Source organism: Mobula birostris, chromosome 5 (genome assembly GCF_030028105.1).
Source record: "Mobula birostris isolate sMobBir1 chromosome 5, sMobBir1.hap1, whole genome shotgun sequence".
NCBI classification, from domain to species: Eukaryota; Metazoa; Chordata; class Chondrichthyes; order Myliobatiformes; family Myliobatidae; genus Mobula; species Mobula birostris.
Window position 1 is genome coordinate 85455844 of NC_092374.1, and position 17866 is coordinate 85473709.

General features: G+C 41.5%; 1 protein-coding gene across 1 annotated transcript in view; it reads right to left on the minus strand.

Moving 5' to 3' along the window:
• The window catches only part of LOC140198367 (zinc finger CW-type PWWP domain protein 1-like), a 142146-nt gene that overhangs the window by 94037 nt on the left and 30243 nt on the right, over window positions 1-17866 (minus strand). The window contains exons 4-5 of the mRNA XM_072259464.1: window positions 12849-13183; window positions 9728-9806 (exon numbers count right to left, since the gene is read on the minus strand). Coding sequence (XP_072115565.1) covers window positions 9728-9806; window positions 12849-13183 — 414 coding nt within the window. The remainder of the gene's footprint in view (window positions 1-9727; window positions 9807-12848; window positions 13184-17866) is intronic.

Genomic DNA, 17866 nt, shown 5'->3' on the forward strand with positions numbered 1-17866 from the left:
TGGCGGGAGGATGGGGTGAGAGCAGATGTGCGTGAAATGGGAGAGATGCGTTTGAGAGCAGAGTTGATGGTGGAGGAAGGGAAGACCAACAATCCATGTTCCAAGCCTATACTGATATCTTTCCCCCACTTTTCCTTCGCTACATCGACGACCGCATTGGCACTGCTTCCTGCACGCATGCTGAGCTCGCTGACTTCGTTAACTTTGCCTCTAACTTTCATCCTGCCCTCAAGTTTACCTGGTCCGTTTCCAACATCTCCCTCCCCTTTCTTGATCTTTCTGTCTCTGTTACGGACTCCCACAGCTACCTGGACTATTCCTCTTCTCACTCTGTCTCTTGCAAAAATGCCATCTCCTTCTCGCAATTCCTCCGTCTCCGCCACATCTGCTCTCAGGATGAGGCTTTTCATTCCAGGACGAAGGAGGTGTCCTTCTTTTTTAGAGAAAGGGGCTTCCCTTCCTCCACCATCAACTCTGCTCTCAAACGCATCTCTCCCATTTCATGCACATCTGCTCTCACCCTATCCTCCCGCCACCCCACTAGGAATAGGGTTCCCTTTGTCCTCACCTATCATCCCAGCAGCCTCCGGGTCCAACATATAATTGTCCATAACTTCCGCCACCTCCAATGGGATCCCACCACTAAGCACATCTTTCCCTCCCCCCCCCCACTTTCCACAGGGATCTCTCCCTACGCGACTCCCTTCTCCATTCGTCCCCCCCATCCCTTCCCACCAATCTCCCTCCCGACACTTATCCTTGTAAGTGGAACAAGGGCTACACATGCCCTTACACTTCCTCCCTCACCACCATTCAGGGCCCCAGATAGTCCTACCAGGTGAGGCGACACTTCACCTGTGAGTCGGCTGGGGTGATACACTGCGTCCGGTGTTCTCAATGCGGCCTTCTATATATTGGCGAGACCCGACGCAGGCTGGGAGACCGTTTCAATGAACACCTACGCTCTGTCCGCCAGAGAAAGCAGGATCTCCCAGTGGCCACATATTTTAATTCCACGTCCCATTCCCATTCTGATATGTCTATCCATGGCCTCCTCTACCGACAAGATGAAGCCACACTCAGGTTGGAGGAACAACACCTTATATTCCGTCTGGGTAGCCTCCAACCTGATGACATGAGCAGCGACTTCTCTAACTTCCATTAATGCCCCACTTCTCCTTCGTACCCCATCCCTTATTCATTTATTTATTTACTATTGTTAATTTTTTCTCTCTCTCTCTCCTTTTTCTCCCTCTGTCCCTCTCATTATACTCCTTGCCCATCCTCTGGCCCCCCCTTTCTTTCTCCCTAGGCCTCCAGTCCCATGATCCTCTCATATCCCTTTTGCCAATCAATTTTCCAGCACTTAGCTCCATCCCTCCCCCTCCTGCTCCTCCTATCATTTTGAATCTCCCCCTCCCCCTCCCACTTTCAAATCTCTTACTATCTTTTCTTTCAGTTAGTCCTGACAAAGGGTCTCAGCCCGAATCATCAACTGTACCTCTTCCTATAGATGCTGCCTGGCCTGCTGCATTCACCAGCAATTTTTATGTGTGTTGCTAGCAAGAATTCAGAATTGCTTTTCTCACTGCAGTTTCAAGCATTCAGGCTTGCAGATGCCAGATATGGCCAGAGTGAAATGAAAAAATTTCACGACTTCAACAAGTTAGGTACTACAAAGAATTCGAAGTACCGACAATCATTTTGAATGTTACAATAAAAATTAAGATTTAGAGGATGCAATCATCGAAAGCATTGTATTCTCACCGCCCAGATCTCCTTTTCTCACTGCTGCCATCAGGTAGAAGGTAGAAGAGCTTCAGGACTCGCACCAACAGTTCAAGAACAGTTACCACCCCTCAACCATCAGGCTCTTGAACAAAAGAGGATAACTACACTCATTTATTGAGATATCTCCACAATCAATTACCTCACTTTAAGGACTCTTTATCTTGTTATTTCATGCTTTCAATTATTTATTGCTAGTTGTTTAAATCCGCATTTGCAGTTTGTTGTCCTCTATGCTATTGTTCTTTCATTGATCCTGTTTACAGTCACTATTCTACAGATTTGCTGAGTATGCCACAGGAGAAAGAATCCCAGGGTTGTATGTGGTGACATGTATGTATCCTGGTAATAAATTTTACTTTCAACTTTGGCAGTCCATTATCTACACTAGGTGTCTATGCTGATTGTGTTTATTTACAATCAATCAAAAGAATGCATACACTGGATGAATTCATCTATTGTTAAATATCAACTATTAAAAAATGATACATCGTTTTTTAGTACCATAGTAATATTGATAGTGTCCTAATTTTGTTCTGTATTAAATTTAAACACGTAACTTGTTACTGACAAGCGGTAGTTTGTCTTTTTTATAACTTTTTAACTATTTCCATGTAACTTCACTAATTGGAGCAATCACTTAATTGTGCCAAAATGTATTGGTCCCAGTGTCCCAATTAACCAGAATCCGCTGTGTATGAAATATTGCTCAATGCCATTAAAATGAAACCCCTTATTTTGCCTTCTTTGAGTTGCCAACGCTTTTGTTCACTTTGAAACTTAAATGTCTTTAACTCTTCAAAAAAAGTGAATTCCAATTAGTGAAGTGCATCTAATGCACTTGCTTTGTAAAGTAGATTTGCAGAACATGACCAGAGAGCGCTAGGTAGTCATTTCCTCTCTACTCTAATGCTAATTCCAAAATTATGGTAACAAACTAAGAACACACACAGAATACAAAATAATCTATTAGCCAATTACCTATCTCTCTCGCTCTTTATTCTGTAGTCATGGGCTCTGAAGAAACACACTCAGCTTCTTCCCCTCTTCCACCAGATTTATGAACAGACAATGACCCATGAACACTACCTCACTATATTTGCTCTCTTTTGGCACTACTTTATTTAATTGTATACAAAACTTATTATAATTTATACTGGCCTGGCTTGTGTAGACAGCTAGGACACAACATCCACGGTCGACCCTGATCAATGGAGGGTCTACTATTTATAACATATATTATACAGTATTACAGTTTACAGTATTATTTTATGCATTGCACTGTACTGATGCCGCAAAAACAACAAATTTCACCATGTTGACGAGAGGGCGTACAGGAGTGAGATCTATCAGCCAGTTGAGTGATGTCGCAATAACAACCTTGCACTCTACATGAGTAACACCAAAGAACTGTGGACTTCAGAAAGGGTAAGATATGGGAATACAAACCAATCCTCAAAGAGGATCAGAAGTGGACAGAATGAGCCATTTCAAGTTCCTGGGTATCTATATCTCTGAAGACCTAACTAGATTCCAACATACCAATGCAGCTATAAAGAAGGCAAGACAGCGACTATATTTCATTAACAATTTGAGGAAATTTGGAATGTCACCTAAAACACTCAAGAACTACTACAGATGCACCATGGAGAGCATTCTAACTGGCTGCATCACTGTCTGGTATGGGGGGTGGGAGGGTTACTGCACAGGATTGTAGCAAGCTGCTAAGAGTTGTAAAATTAGTCAGCTCCATCATCAAGGGCCCCCACCACCCAGGACATGTCTTGATCGCATTGCTATTATCAGGAAGGAGATACACAAGCCTGAAAGTACACACTCAATGATTCTTCTTCCCCTCTGCCATCTGATTTCAAAATGGACATTGAACTCATGCACATTACCTATTTTTTAAATTTTCTGTTTTTGCACTATTTATTTTAACTCTGTATTTTACTTATATATACACACACACACACACACACACACACACACACACACACACACGGGGTGATTGATAAGTTCATGGCCTATAGTAGAAGGAGTCAATTTTAGAAAACCCAGCACATTTATTTTTCGACATAGTCCCCTCCTACATGTACACACTTAGTCCAGCGGTCGTGGAGCATATGGATCCCTTCTTTGTAGAAGTGGTCCACGGCAGGGGTGATTGATAAGTTAGTGGCCTAAGGTAGAAGGAGATGAGTTATACAGCTCTCGTTACATGCACGTGCAGTTCAACTCTGAGTGAAAATGCAGAAAGTTTGAAGTTAATAACTCATTTCCTTCTACCTTAGGCCACAAACTTGTCAATCACCCCTTGTGTGTGTGTGTAGATATACATACGTACATACACACACACACAAGACAACTGGGTGACCTGTTGGGGCACCCTTTGAGAGGAAGGTAGTGCAGTCTGATGTGCTGTGCTTTGGAAATTAAAGAAGAAAAACTCAGTTTATTAAAGAAGAAAGATGCGTAGCAAGACAAATATAGCTCCTCCTCGTTTAACGAAGGACACTTTTGATGACAACATTTCTGGTTGATCTGCCATCCTTCAAGAATACTTTAATGTTTTCATTTCTTTTTCCCCAGCTTAAAGCCACATACAGCTGACCATGCTGGAATACCGGTTTCTCCAAATAAATCAACACATTCTCCATGGTTTGGCCTTGCGCCTTATGTATAGTCATAGCAAAGCATGACTGTATCAGGAACTGGCTCCGCTGAAGAGGGACATCTTCCCCTTCTGATAAACTGAGGGTAATGCTTGGGATCATGACAATGTCATTTTTGAACACACCAATGTTTATCTTTGCTACGATGAGATTGTCGTGCAGTTCTTCCACCATCATTCGTGTTCCATTACAAAGCCTTGGTGGATCCAAGTTCCTCATTGAAATGAGAGAGAATCATTGTATCAAAGTGGGAGCAGAGGCATCTTTCCATTTTAATAAAATAGCCCTTCTAGCCAATAATGTGACAAATGCAATTACGTATTGGTCAGATATAGAAATACCGTGAATATGTTCAGGAATTATACCAAACAAAACTGTCAATTTATTAGGTTGTACATTGATTCTTAAAGCTTTAGAGATTATAGAAAAAATAGATTTCCAAAATTGTTTCAATACAGAACATGACCAAAACATATGTGTCAATGTAGCTATCTCAGTTTTACATCATCGCACTGACTATTTACATTAGGAAATATTTTAGACAATCTCTCCAAGCATGTGATGTCATGTCTTAGTTTGGAAAAAATTAGAAGTTGAACTTTTGATCCTAAATTTGACTTTGAGAAAAGGTGGGGTTCTTTTGCCCGTTATTATCATTTGTCTTGAGTTAACTAAGATGGTCCTTTTCTGATGCTTGGTTATAAGAATTTGGTTGGCGGTTTGATGTCTTTTTTTATGGAAGCTTGTATGGCGCATAGCTCCGGGTTTGTGCTCAAAATGGGTTTTTCCCCCCCCTTTTTTTTAGTTATTAGGGGTTTTACTCTGTTTTAGTTAGTAGGGGTTCTTTTTTTCCTTCCTTCCTTATTTCCATAAAAAAAAGCATTAATACTTTGTTTTTTGATTATTATTGATACACTGTTCAGCCTGGTTGTTAGTTTAACTTTTACTATACATATGGATATGTTATCTTGATTATTTTGATGTATTTTTTTCTGTTGTTGATTTTCAATAATTAATAAAAAGGTTTAAAAAGAAAAAAGAAATGATGAGAGATCCCCTCTTCAATTCCAGTTTATGTGGGGGCAATCCAGAGAGTTCGACCGAATCAAGGAATTCTGTTGGAAAATGAGTGACATTAGCTCCTTCACTTACGGCACTGAAGGAACAGAATTCTTTCATGATTCCAGGGAAGCGTCTAATGAAGTTTATTTTTCGCATCATTTCATTGAGAGGAACCAAGATAGAATTCCTCAAGAACAGTTCTGTAGGATTGTCGAATGTCAGGTAGATGAAATCAGTGCACTCTTCCATGGTTTTTGCTGGCAGAATCATATCTTCAGGTAATTCGATTTCATCGTTTTCATTTTTTTCTCAATCTTGTCTTCTCCAACATCCAATAAGAACTCAGAATATCGTCCTTCTCCCTCACTCAATCGCATGTTTCTCTTCAATTGAAACTTAATGAAGCTTCTCCATAAGTAAGATTTTTTTATGCATGAATTCTCCACATTAACATCATTTCCACATTTCACAACTGCTAGAAGCTAACGGAAATCGCCACAGCAAATAGTTAAAATACCCCCGAAGGCCTCATTCTTGCCGCATACATCACGAAGAGTCCAGTCCACGGCTTCGAAGCTCTCCCTCCTAATCATGGGGCACTCATCCCAGACAATAAGCCTCGTATTTTGGAGTAAATTTGCAGTATTGGTGTTTTTATCAATGTTACAAAGGGCACCTTCATTGACTTTGAGGGGTATCTTGAATCTTGAATGTGCTGTCCTACTACCAGGCGTCAATGTTGCTGCAATACCTGATGATGCTACAGCAATAGCAACACCTCCATCTCCTCTAACTTTAGCGAGAATCAAGTTGATGATAAATGTCTTGCCTGTTCCTCCTGGTGCATCAATGAAAATTATTGAAGAGAGATTCCTTTCCAAGCAGTCGCACACATATTCATATACTTCTCTTTGCTCATTATGCAATAGGGTACTCTTTGCCGCATATTCTGGAGTTGATCTTTCCTTTTCTCCTCTGTCTCTTCCTTTCTCCTTCTCTCCCTTTTTTTGTCATACTGGAGACGCACAGCCCTTTCATCCTTTATCTCTTCATCTCTTCTACCATTTGTTCTTTCTCTCTGATCCTGGAGTTGTGTGGCCCTGGCCTGATGCGATTCTTGTTGTCTCCTCCTTCTGTGCCTATTGTTGTCATTTTGGAGACGTGCATGCCTCTCCTCCTCTGTCTCTTCTTCTCTCATCTTTTTTGTCCTGACTCTTTGATCCTGGAGCCGTGCGGCCCTGGCCTCAGCTGATTGTTGTTCTCTCCCTCTCCTTGCCGCTTCCCGACGTTTGGCGTCACCTCTTGACCATAATGACCCCCTTCTCTTTCCACGCCACGTAATTAGGCTGTCTGTATTTTTTTATCCTAACGTTTGATAGAAGATACGAAGCAGTAACACCAAAGCCTCCAGGACGCTGATTCTTCTTGATGATGTGGTTAGCGCTCTCCTAAATGGACGTGTTAGCTCTGCCCTTTTGCTGCAGTTGGTGTCGCTGCTGTGAGCATCATGAGGCGCTGCAGAGGCTGGCCGTGCGCATGCATCGTGGTGTTCCATCGCGGTTTCCATGAAAGGTGGAATCATCTCTGTGAGCATCGTGAGGCGCTGCTGGGGCTAGCCATGCGCATGCATTGCGGTGTTGCATCGTGGTTTCCATCAAAGCTGGAATCGGCTCGGGTTGTGGAAAGCGGGGCCTGTTGATTGACCAGTGAGCAATTTTATACAAATATATAACCCTGAACTTTGCATGCATTGTGTAAGTTAGCGCAATTTAAGTCGATTTAGTCAAAAAAAAGTGCCGCTGTAATGGACTGTTTGGGCTAATTGGAGGTCACAAACAGACAAATAGAGCATGAGAATTTTAGTGGTATATAGATATATATATATATACACACTCAGTTTTTTTTTATATTTATTATGTACTGCATTGTACTGCGATCGCAAAGTTGACAAATCTCACAACATATGCCAGTGACAATAAACCTGATGCTGATTCTGATTCTTTCTGTTGCATTTGTGTCATAAAATTCCTCTCCTAACAAAAAACAGGACTGCCAACTTTTCTTCCATAACTAAATAGAGGACTGATGTATAATTCTTAGAATACAACTAGACAACGGGGTGACCCGTTGGGGCACCCTTTGAGAGAAGGGTAGTGCAATCTGACGTGAACAGAATGAACATTAAATTTTCCTGAATGCTACTGGTATCGTTTTGCTTTGGAAATTGAAGAAAACCTCAGTTTATTAAAGAAGAACGAAGCGTACTAAGGCAAAATATAGCTCCTCCTCGTTTACAAAGGACACTTTCGATGCCATCATTTCTGGTTGATCTGCACCCTTGTGCCTCTCGTTGTCATTCTGAAGACGTGCAGTCCTTTCATCCGCCGTCTCTTCATCTCTTCCGCTGCTTATTCTTTGTCTCTGATCTTGGAGACGTGCATTTCTCTGTTCCTTTGTCTCTTCCTCTCTCCTCGTTCAGTGTCTGTTTTTGTCATTCTGGAGATGTGCAGTCCTTTCGTCCCCGTCTCTTCATCTCTTCTGCTGTTTGTTGTTTGTCTCTGATCCTGCAGACATACATTTCTCAGCTCCTCTGTCTCTTCTTCTCTCATCCTTTTTGTCTTGACTCTTTGATCCTGGAGTCGTGCGGCCCTGGCCTCATCTGATTCTTGTTCTCTCCCTCTCCTTGCCACTTTCTGATGACGTTTGGCATCATCTCGACCATAATGTCCCCCTTCTCTTTCCACGCAGCATAATTAGACTGACCATATTTTTTTTTACCCTAATGCTGGATAGAAGATACGAAGCAATAACACCAAAACCTGCAGGATGCTGATTATTTTTGATGATGTGGTTGGCGCTCTCCTAAATGGATGTGATATAGTCACCACTGTCCTTTGACAGCAGCAAAGGGTTTGATGGGTGTCTCGAAGTACATCATTACAATAAGATTTAATTATCTCTTATTGATGGGTCTCAGTTTGATCTGTCCCAATCCTGCACATGCTGATGGTGATTAGCAGAAAGTAACTGCTCGAAATAGAGCTGCCCTGCCCTTTTGCTCCGGTTGGTGTCGCTGCTGTGAGCATCATGAGTTGCTTCTGAGGCTGGCCGTGCGCATGCGTCGTGGTTTCCATCATGGCTGACATTGGCTCTCGGGTGAAAGCGGGGCTGTTAGTTTTGGTGAGTGAGCAATTTTTAATGAACATATAACCCTGAACCTTGCCTACATTCTGTAGGTTAGCGCACTTTAAGTCGATTTAGCAAAAAGTAGTGCCACTGTAATGCACCGTTTGCGCTAATTGGAGGTAACAAACAGACAAATAGAGCATGAGAGTTTTAGTAGAATATAGATTTCGACAGTGAATTAGTCATTATTCCGATTGTTTTCTTTCATCCAAACAGGAATTTCATCTTCTGACAAAGTCCAGTGAAAAGACACCCAAGTCACCAGCTACAATTCCATTTCCACAATATGAACTTAATACATGTGCACTGTACAATTTCTCTCAATTACTTCACAAAGATATCTTGATTATCCCCAAAGATACACCTATCATATCTTGGTAAAACTGGCCTTAGAATAAATTTCAAATTCTACTAGTCCCAAAACACCCCCATAATTAAACAAGCATTTTTAAAAGCACACACTAAGAGAGGCACAAGTATAAGAGATGAGCAAACAATCACATATAAATCAGACCAGCAAATTAGTGAACTAAATGGACATTTTTCTGAAAGTTTTGTGATTCATTTATCACTATTATATAATTATTTAAAATGAACTTCTCATTTGCCAACAAGTGATTCTGACTCTTATCTCTAGTTACTACCCTCAACCATCAGGCTCTTGAACAAAGGGGATAACTATACTCACTTGCTCATCCACTGAGATGTTCCCACAACTAATGATCTCATTTTAAGGACTCTTTATCTTGTTATTTCATGTTCTGCTTATTTTTTGCTATTTATTTCTATTTGCATTTGCAGTTGTTTTCTAAACTCTAATCTTTCATTAATCCTGTTATAGTTACTATTCTATAGATTTGCTGAATATGCTCACAAGAAAAATAAATCTCAGGGTTGTATACTGTGACATATATATACTTTGATAATAAAATTCACTTTGAACTTTGAAAAAATGAATGAGAATGAAAAGAGATACGAGTCTGGGTGGTAGCCAACTTAACAACTTGGTACAATACCTATGCATTCCTCTAGAGTCTTGTCTATAACAGACTGGAAGAGCTTTTCATATTGACTGTCACTGAGTGTTGGAATCTCCTGAAAAGTCAAGCAAATTCAGCAATTTAGAAAATAATCCAACAAAATATTCTGCAGGGGCAAGATTAAATATAATTAGTGTATAGCTGAAACTACAAAACAGATGACTGATACAAAAATATTAACTATTGTAAAAACCCATTTACCAACCAGCACACTCCTGGGACCAACACTTCAGATGCTGTAGGAGCACCCGCATTGACACTGGGATGGCATGAGAGAGCCTCCAGTGAGACAACACAGATAGAGACACCACGCTGACCAAAACAATGATGAGAGTGCTCATGGTAGACATCAGGACAATGCTAAGGGAACACATCTACAAGGAGCACCATCGCAGGAAAACAGCATCTAACATCAAGGGCCCTCACCATTTTAGGCCATGCTCTCTTTTTACTGCTGTCATCAGGAAGGAGGTAAAGTGGCCTTATGTCCCACACCACAAGGTTCAGGAACAGATGTTACTCCTTAACCACTAGGCTCCTGAACCAGCGTGGATAACTTCACTCACCCCAACACTGAACTGATTCCACAACCTATGGACTCACTTTCAAGGACTCTACAACTCAAGTTCACAATATTATGTATTACTTATCTATTTATTACCATTATTTTGTTTTACTTTTGGCATTTGCACAATTTGCTGTCCTTTGCACATTGGTTTTTGCCCATCTTTAGGTGTAGTTTTTCATTGATTCCATTATGTTTCTTTGTATCTAATGTGAATGCCCGCAAGAAAATGAATCTCAGGGTTGTATTTGGTGACATACAGGTGTCCCCTGCTTTACAAAAGTTCGCTTTATGCCACTTCGCTTTTATGAAAGACCTACATTAATACCTTTTTTCGCTAACCGAAAGAAACCCGAAGAGGATTTCGCTTTTACGAAAAAAGGCACCCGCCTTAAACTTGTGTTTACCCCAAGAAAGACTACCATGTCTGTGAAGCCTTGCGCGGGCAGATGTGTACATGCCAATTTTTTTCTACAAATCTGTTTTGGCTATGTTTTTACGATTCTGGTAAGTGAAACTACACTGTACATACATTATTTCTACTTTATATAGGCTGTGTATTTATCATATCATTCCTGCTTTTACTATATGTTAGTGTTACTTTAGGTTTTATGTGCTATTTGGTATGATTTGCTAAGTTATTTTTTTGGGTCTGGGAACGCTCAAATATTTTTCCCATATAAATTAATGGTAATTGCTTCTTCGCTGTACGCCATTTCGGCTTACGAAAGGTTTCATAGGAATGCTCTACTTTCGGATAGCGGGGGAAACCTGTATATGTACTTTGACAATAAAGTTACTTTGAACTTCCATTACTGGCAGCATTAAGCACATTTAAAAACATCATCCGGTCACTGTATTCACTTCAGGACGTTCAGTTCGGTCCAGGTCTGTACGGAACAGAATCCGGGATGTTGAGGACAAACTGTTGCCAATATTTGTACATACTTCTAACAATTGAGGCCAAGGACAAATTTCTACATTTTACACTTTTTTCTTCGTTTAATATGAAATTTGCCTCTCTCGCATCTGATTTGGCCCTGTTTTATACCAATCTCCAGCTATCTTTTTGAAAATAAATCAAGTCTCTGCTTCTCAAAAAAGTTAAATCAGACTGAAGTTGCAAATCTTCCAACATTGTCTTTTGATTTTCATGAATTAAGGACTAATTTGAATGATTAATCCAAGAGATGAATTATAAATGCATGAAAAAGATTGTCAAGAGTTGAGGAAAAAGGGTCACGAATAATCTAATCAAAAGCAGAAATTGCTTGAAATCAGGCTGTGTCTGTGGGAAGAGAAACAGAGTCAATACTTAGGTTGGACCTATTGGGTTTTTATAGTATTTTCTGTTTTTCCTTTGGATATCAAGCCATTTTGTTCGATTAGCTGAGGAAACGAAAGGAAATGAGTTGAATAGACGTATGGGGAATTAGGTCAAGTAATAAAACTTCCATAAATATGCCAAAAAGAATTAACAACCTTTATAGTTTTTAAATTTCATTTTTCAAGGTATGTTCTCACCTCTAATTTACTTTGCAAAAGTGATTTTGAGCCTTCTAGTGAAGATGCTTCGGTGGAGGGCCAGAAGCAGTGGCAGCACTTACACTAAATAGTGATGAAACAGCAACATTTTACCAAGTCAGGATTTTATGCGACCTGAAGGGGAACCTAAAGATACTGGTGGTCTATGATCATCCACACTGATCTCTGGGACACTAATCCTATTTCTAATGCAATCATTTCATACAGTGAGTAACAAACCCATATATGAAATTTCTATTTAGTTCAAATTAGGCTCCAAAATCCATTAGAAAGCAAAATGAGCTCATTAAATGTTTAAATACTGCAATGTCACTTCATGTCTTTCACTATTTCCTCCACTAAGCACCACTGTCTTCATGATCATCAACATCTTAAACTTTTCTTTACCTACAATTATATGTCATTGTTCAAATTTAAACATAAATGATTCTGGGGTTGAAGGGCTTGTCATATGAGAAATGTTTGATGGCTCTGGGCCTGTACTCACTGGAATTCAGAAGAATGAGGGGTGACCTCATTGAAACCTATCAAATGTTAAAAGGCTTCGATAGAGTGAATAAGGAGAGAATATTTCCTATGGCAGTGGAGTCTAAGACCACAGGATAGAGCCTCAGAGTACAAAAGTGTTCTTTTAAAATGAAGCTGAGGAGGAATTTCTTTAGCCAGGGAATGGGGTATCTGGGGAATCTGTTGCCATAGGTGGATGTGGTGACCAAGTGCTTGGGTATTTTTAAGGCAGAAACTAATAAATTCTTGATTAGTTAGGGTAGGAACGGATATGGAGAGAAGGCAGGAGATTAGGTTTGAAAAGGGAAAATAGATCAGCCATGATGAAATGGCGGAGCAGACTTGATGGGCAAAATAGCCTAATTTTTCTCCTATATCTTATGGTTTTATGGTATTCCAGCCAAGCCTATTAGTATCAGTACTCATTATAACATTTAGTTCATCGATTAAGGTCTGAGGTAGTATATTTCAGAACCACACCTTATTTGTTTTAATTGTGCATCCAACACCTTTGGTCTTGTGCTTGGCCTTCTCTTCAGTGTTCTTATTATTGATGTTTCCTGGTTTGTTGACATACCCTTCATCAAGACATGTCTTGACCTGTTTCTGCTCCAGAACAGATTTCCCTTTTTGTGCAAAGTTCTTCTGGCCTTTCCTTTCCACTTCCAAACACAGATTTTCTGTGCTTTCTCCATTCTGGCCCTTAATCACAGCGGATAAATTTTCACACACCTCTTTCTTCTTTTTCAGCTTTAGGATGCCCTTCCCAGTCTGGAGTATAAGGTTTCCGCCCTTCTTTATGTCCTTCTCAATACCTGAATATAAGAAAAAAAGTTTTGTGACTTGCTATTTTTTAGTTTTCCAGTAATCATTCTTAGAAAAATAATCTACACAGTCTGACAAGACCATTGTGTACTCTGGATCCCCACTCAGTTCAGATAAGTGTAAACATTTCCCCAAAATCATAGGGAGGAATATTGAAAGGCTAGAAAGCAAAAAAGATACTGTTACCAAGAGTGGGGTTGAGTTGGACATGAATAGCACTAAAAACAGGTGACATTGCCTGGGATGATTGAGATACAGGTCATATCTCCCTACTTTTCAATAATTGAAAATCAAAAATCTGCAGGTGCCAGAAATCTGAAATAAAAACAAAAAGTCCAGATTAGGCAACATCTGTGGAAAGAGAAACACCCTTGTTCAGTGGGGCACTTTCTCCTGCAAAATTGGATTTAAAATAGTTTGGATTCTGGGGGAATTGTCAGGGTGTTCTCTGTCCAGGACTTTTGATGGCATAGTTCCACCAAATCAAAACAGAAATTCAGGAACACTCAGCAAGCAAGAGTAACAGACCTTTAACAGTGTCTCTTCTCAGATTCACCTGGCCTGTCAAGCCTTTCCAGCATTTTCTGTTTTATAATGCCTGTATTTCAGTTCAATTAACATTATTCTTTAGGCCTATTCTACATCACACAACCCATAAATGACTGCAGATGCTGGAATCTGGAACAAAAGGCAGCACCTTGGGAGGACTCAGCAAGTCAAGCAGCATTGGTGGAAGCAAAAGCTGAATGTCAATGCTTCAGGTCAAAATTCCCGACTCACTCAACCTGAAATGTCAATGTATACCTTCTGCTTCCATGCAGTCACTTATGGGTTGTGTGACTTCTCCCAGTGGCTTAAGTGGTTTTTAACCCATAATGAATTACTGGCAGTGAGATGGCTACAGTTTATTTAAATCTCATTTTATAAAATGAGATAGGAGTGGATAAATTTACCCAATATGGTAACTTATTTTAATTTTCTAAGTGCACATTTAACAAGAACTCTTTTGGAAAATATTAATTAATAGTTTAGCAGTTGTTTCTTACTTGAAACAGAAAGTCAGTATTCAAATAGTACTGAACTAGTGAATAAACCTCTGAAGGAATACTTTACGTTATACTTTATTGTTGCCAAACAATTAGTACTAGAACGTACAATCATCACAGCGATATCTGATTCTGCGCTTCCCACTCCCTGGATTACAAATATTAAATATTAAAAATATTAAAAATAGTTAAAATTAGTAAATATTAAAACTTTAAATTATAAATCATAAATAGAAAATAGAAAAATGGGAAGTAAGGTAGTGCAAAAAAACCGAGAGGCAGGTCCAGATATTTGGAGGGTACGGCTCAGATGCGGGTCAGGATCCGTTCAGCAGTCTTATCACAGTTGGAAAGAAGCTGTTCCCAAATCTGGCCGTACGAGTCTTCAAGCTCCTGAGCCTTCTCCCGGAGGGAAGAGGGACGAAAGGTGTGTTGGCTGGGTGGGTCGTGTCTTTGATTATCCTAGCAGCACTGCTCCAACAGCGTGCGGTGTAAAGTGAGTCCACGGACGGAAGATCGGTTTGTGTGATGCACTGCGCCGTGTTCATGATCTTCTGCAGCTTCTTTCGGTCTTGGACAGGACAACTTCCATACCAGGTTGTGATGCACCCTAGAAGAATGCTTTCTACAATGCATCTATAAAAATTAGTGAGGGTTTTAAGGGACAGGCCAAATTTCTTTAGTTTTCTCAGGAAATAAAGGCACTGGTGGGCCTTCTTGGCAGTGAACTCTGCTTGGTTGGACCAAGTCGGGTCATTTGTGATATTGACCCCGAGGAACTTAAAGCTTTTGACCTGTTCCACTTGCGCACCACCGATGTAAATTGGGTCGTGCGGTCCACTACTCCTCCTGAAGTCAACAACTAATTCCTTCGTCTTGGTGACATTGAGGGATAGGTTATTGCCTTCGCACCATGCCACCAGGTTCTTAATTTCCTCTCTGTACTCAAACTCATGATTACCCGAGATACGGCCTACAATTGTTGTGTCATCAGCAAACTTATATATTGAGTTTGATGGAAACTTGGCTGCACAATCATGGGTGTACAGTGAGTACAGCAGGGGGCTGAGTACACAGCCTTGTGGGGCACCGATGCTCAGAGTGATTGTAGAGGAAAGCTTGTCCCCTATTTTTACAGCCTGGGTCCTGTCTGTGAGGAAGTTGAAGATCCAGCTGCAGATCTGAGTGCTAAGACCCAGGTTCCGGAGCTTAGGAATCAGTTTATTTGGAATGATGGTATTAAAGGCAGAGCTGTACTCAATGAAAAGGAGCCTTACATATGCGTCTTTATTCTCCAGGTGTTCTAAGGAGGAATGTAGAGCGAGAGAGATGGCATCTGTCGTTGACCTGTTGCTCCAGTAGGCAAATTGCAAAGCGTCGAGGTTGATCGGTAGGCTGTGGTTGATGTGTGCCATAACCAATCTCTCGAAGCACTTCATAGCAATTGATGTCAGAGTCACAGGTCGATAGTCATTCAGGCATGCCACCTTGCTCTTCTTCGGCACTGGGACTATCGTTGCCTTCTTAAAACACGAGGGGATCTTAGACTGAAGCAAGGAGCAGTGGAAGATGTCCTGGGACGCCATCTGGGCCCATCGCCTTCCTTGGATTTATCTTCAGGAAGGCCTTTCTAACGTCCTCCTCGGTGACGATGAATCTCCATGCCACCAGGTCCGGTTCATCCGGAGGGAGCGGGACACTCCTCTTCTGTTCGAATCTTGCGTAGAATACGTTAAGTTCGTCAGGAAGAGAAGCGCCACAGTTATTGATATTCCCAGCCTTTTCTTTGCGCCCAGTGATCTCAATTAGACCCTGCCATAGTCTACTGGCATCCCTCTGGTTAGCCTGGGCTTCCTACTTGGCTTGATATTGCCTCTTGGCGCCCTTAATGGCTTTCTGGAATTCACGCCTGGATTCCGTGTAGCGACTGGTATCCCCAGACCTAAAAGCCGCAGCTCTAGCCTTTAAAAGGGACCTGACCTCATAATTCATCCAAGGTTTCTGGTTAGGGAATACCCGGATCGTCTTGCGAGACACACAGTCCTCCGTGCATTTCCAAATAAAGTCCCTGACATCTGAGGCATACTCATCGATGTTAGCTGCCAAGTCCTTAAATACCAACCAGTCCACTGATTCAAAGCAGTCACGGAGGACCTCATCCGTTTCCTCCATCCAACGCGACACTACTTTTGAGACCGTGACCTCCCGTTTCAGTTTCTGTAAGCCGGGAGGAGGAGTACGGCCTGATGGTCCGATTTTCCGAAGTGAGGTCATGGGATGGAACGGTAGGCATCCTTGACTGATGTATAGCAGTGGTCAAGTATATTCGGGCCTCTAGTGAGGCAGGAGACATGTTGATATAACTTTGGCAGGGCCTTTCTGAGGTTGGCCTGGTTAAAGTCCCCGGCTGTAATGAGCAAAGCCTCCGGATACCTGGTCTCAAGTTCACTGATGTTGGCATACAGTATGTTCAGAGCACACTCCATGTCCGCCTGGGGGGGAATGTAGACTGCTGTCAGTATGACCAAGGTGAATTCCCGTGGCAGATAGTAGGGACGACACTTCACCAACAGGTGTTCCAGGTCCGGGCTGCAGGAGCTTGTCAGTGCCACTGTGTCCGAGCACCACCCAGTGTTGATCAGTAGTCAGACACCACCTCACCTCGTCTTGCATGAAGACGCCGTGCGGTCCATCCAATGGATCGAAAGTCCCTCCGATGGCACAGTCGGGGGTGGCAGGGGAGAGCCAGGTCTCGGTGAAACAGAATACACAGCAGTTCTGCATCTCCCTGCAGTAGGTGAGTCTCCCTTTAAGATCATCCATCTTGTTCTCTATGGCTTGCACATTAGCTAGTAGGATGGTGGACATAGGGACCCTGAAGCCCCTCAGCTTCAATCTGACCAGCAGCCCAGCTCTTTTCCCACGCTTCCTCAGTAAATAGTGCATCTTTTCAGGCTTCCATCGATGCAGTGTGTTGTTGTCAGCTCTTTGAGGTAGGCGGACGCGTCCCGCGGGAATCAATCGGCAGGTCGCATCGTCATGCGCTCTGGGTCGGACCAAGTAACAGGGGAGGCTCCGCTGCCACTTCCAGCTGCCGAGGGCCCAGGCTATCAATTGGGTCTTGAATACTTCAAGTGAACTGAAATTACAGGCCCAAACAGAGAAGGTCTGATTCCTGATTCCTGATCAATGCCAAGTTAGGTGATTTTAGCCAGAGAATCACTTTGAGAGGAACCATTTCTCTCATGCTTCAAGCACAATAAAATAGGTATTAGGAAAGGAGCAAGATAAATTATTATAGTCATATGGAAAACAAAGTCAGTACCTTAAAACAACAGAAATTGGAAGAGGGTAAGCTAAGATCCAAGAGATTCTACAAAATGTTAAATTCAAATCATCACACCTGCAACAAATTTAAAGGCACAGGAACACCTCCCATTGAATAGTGCACACAGTTGTGTTGTGTACATAATCATACCTCACTGAAAAAAAAAGACTCAATAAACTTGCCTTCAGAATCAGAATCAAGGTTTAATATCATTAGCATACAGTATGTCATGAATTTTGTTGTTTCGCAGCAATGCAATATATAATAAAAACAATAAATATAAAATAAATACATATAAA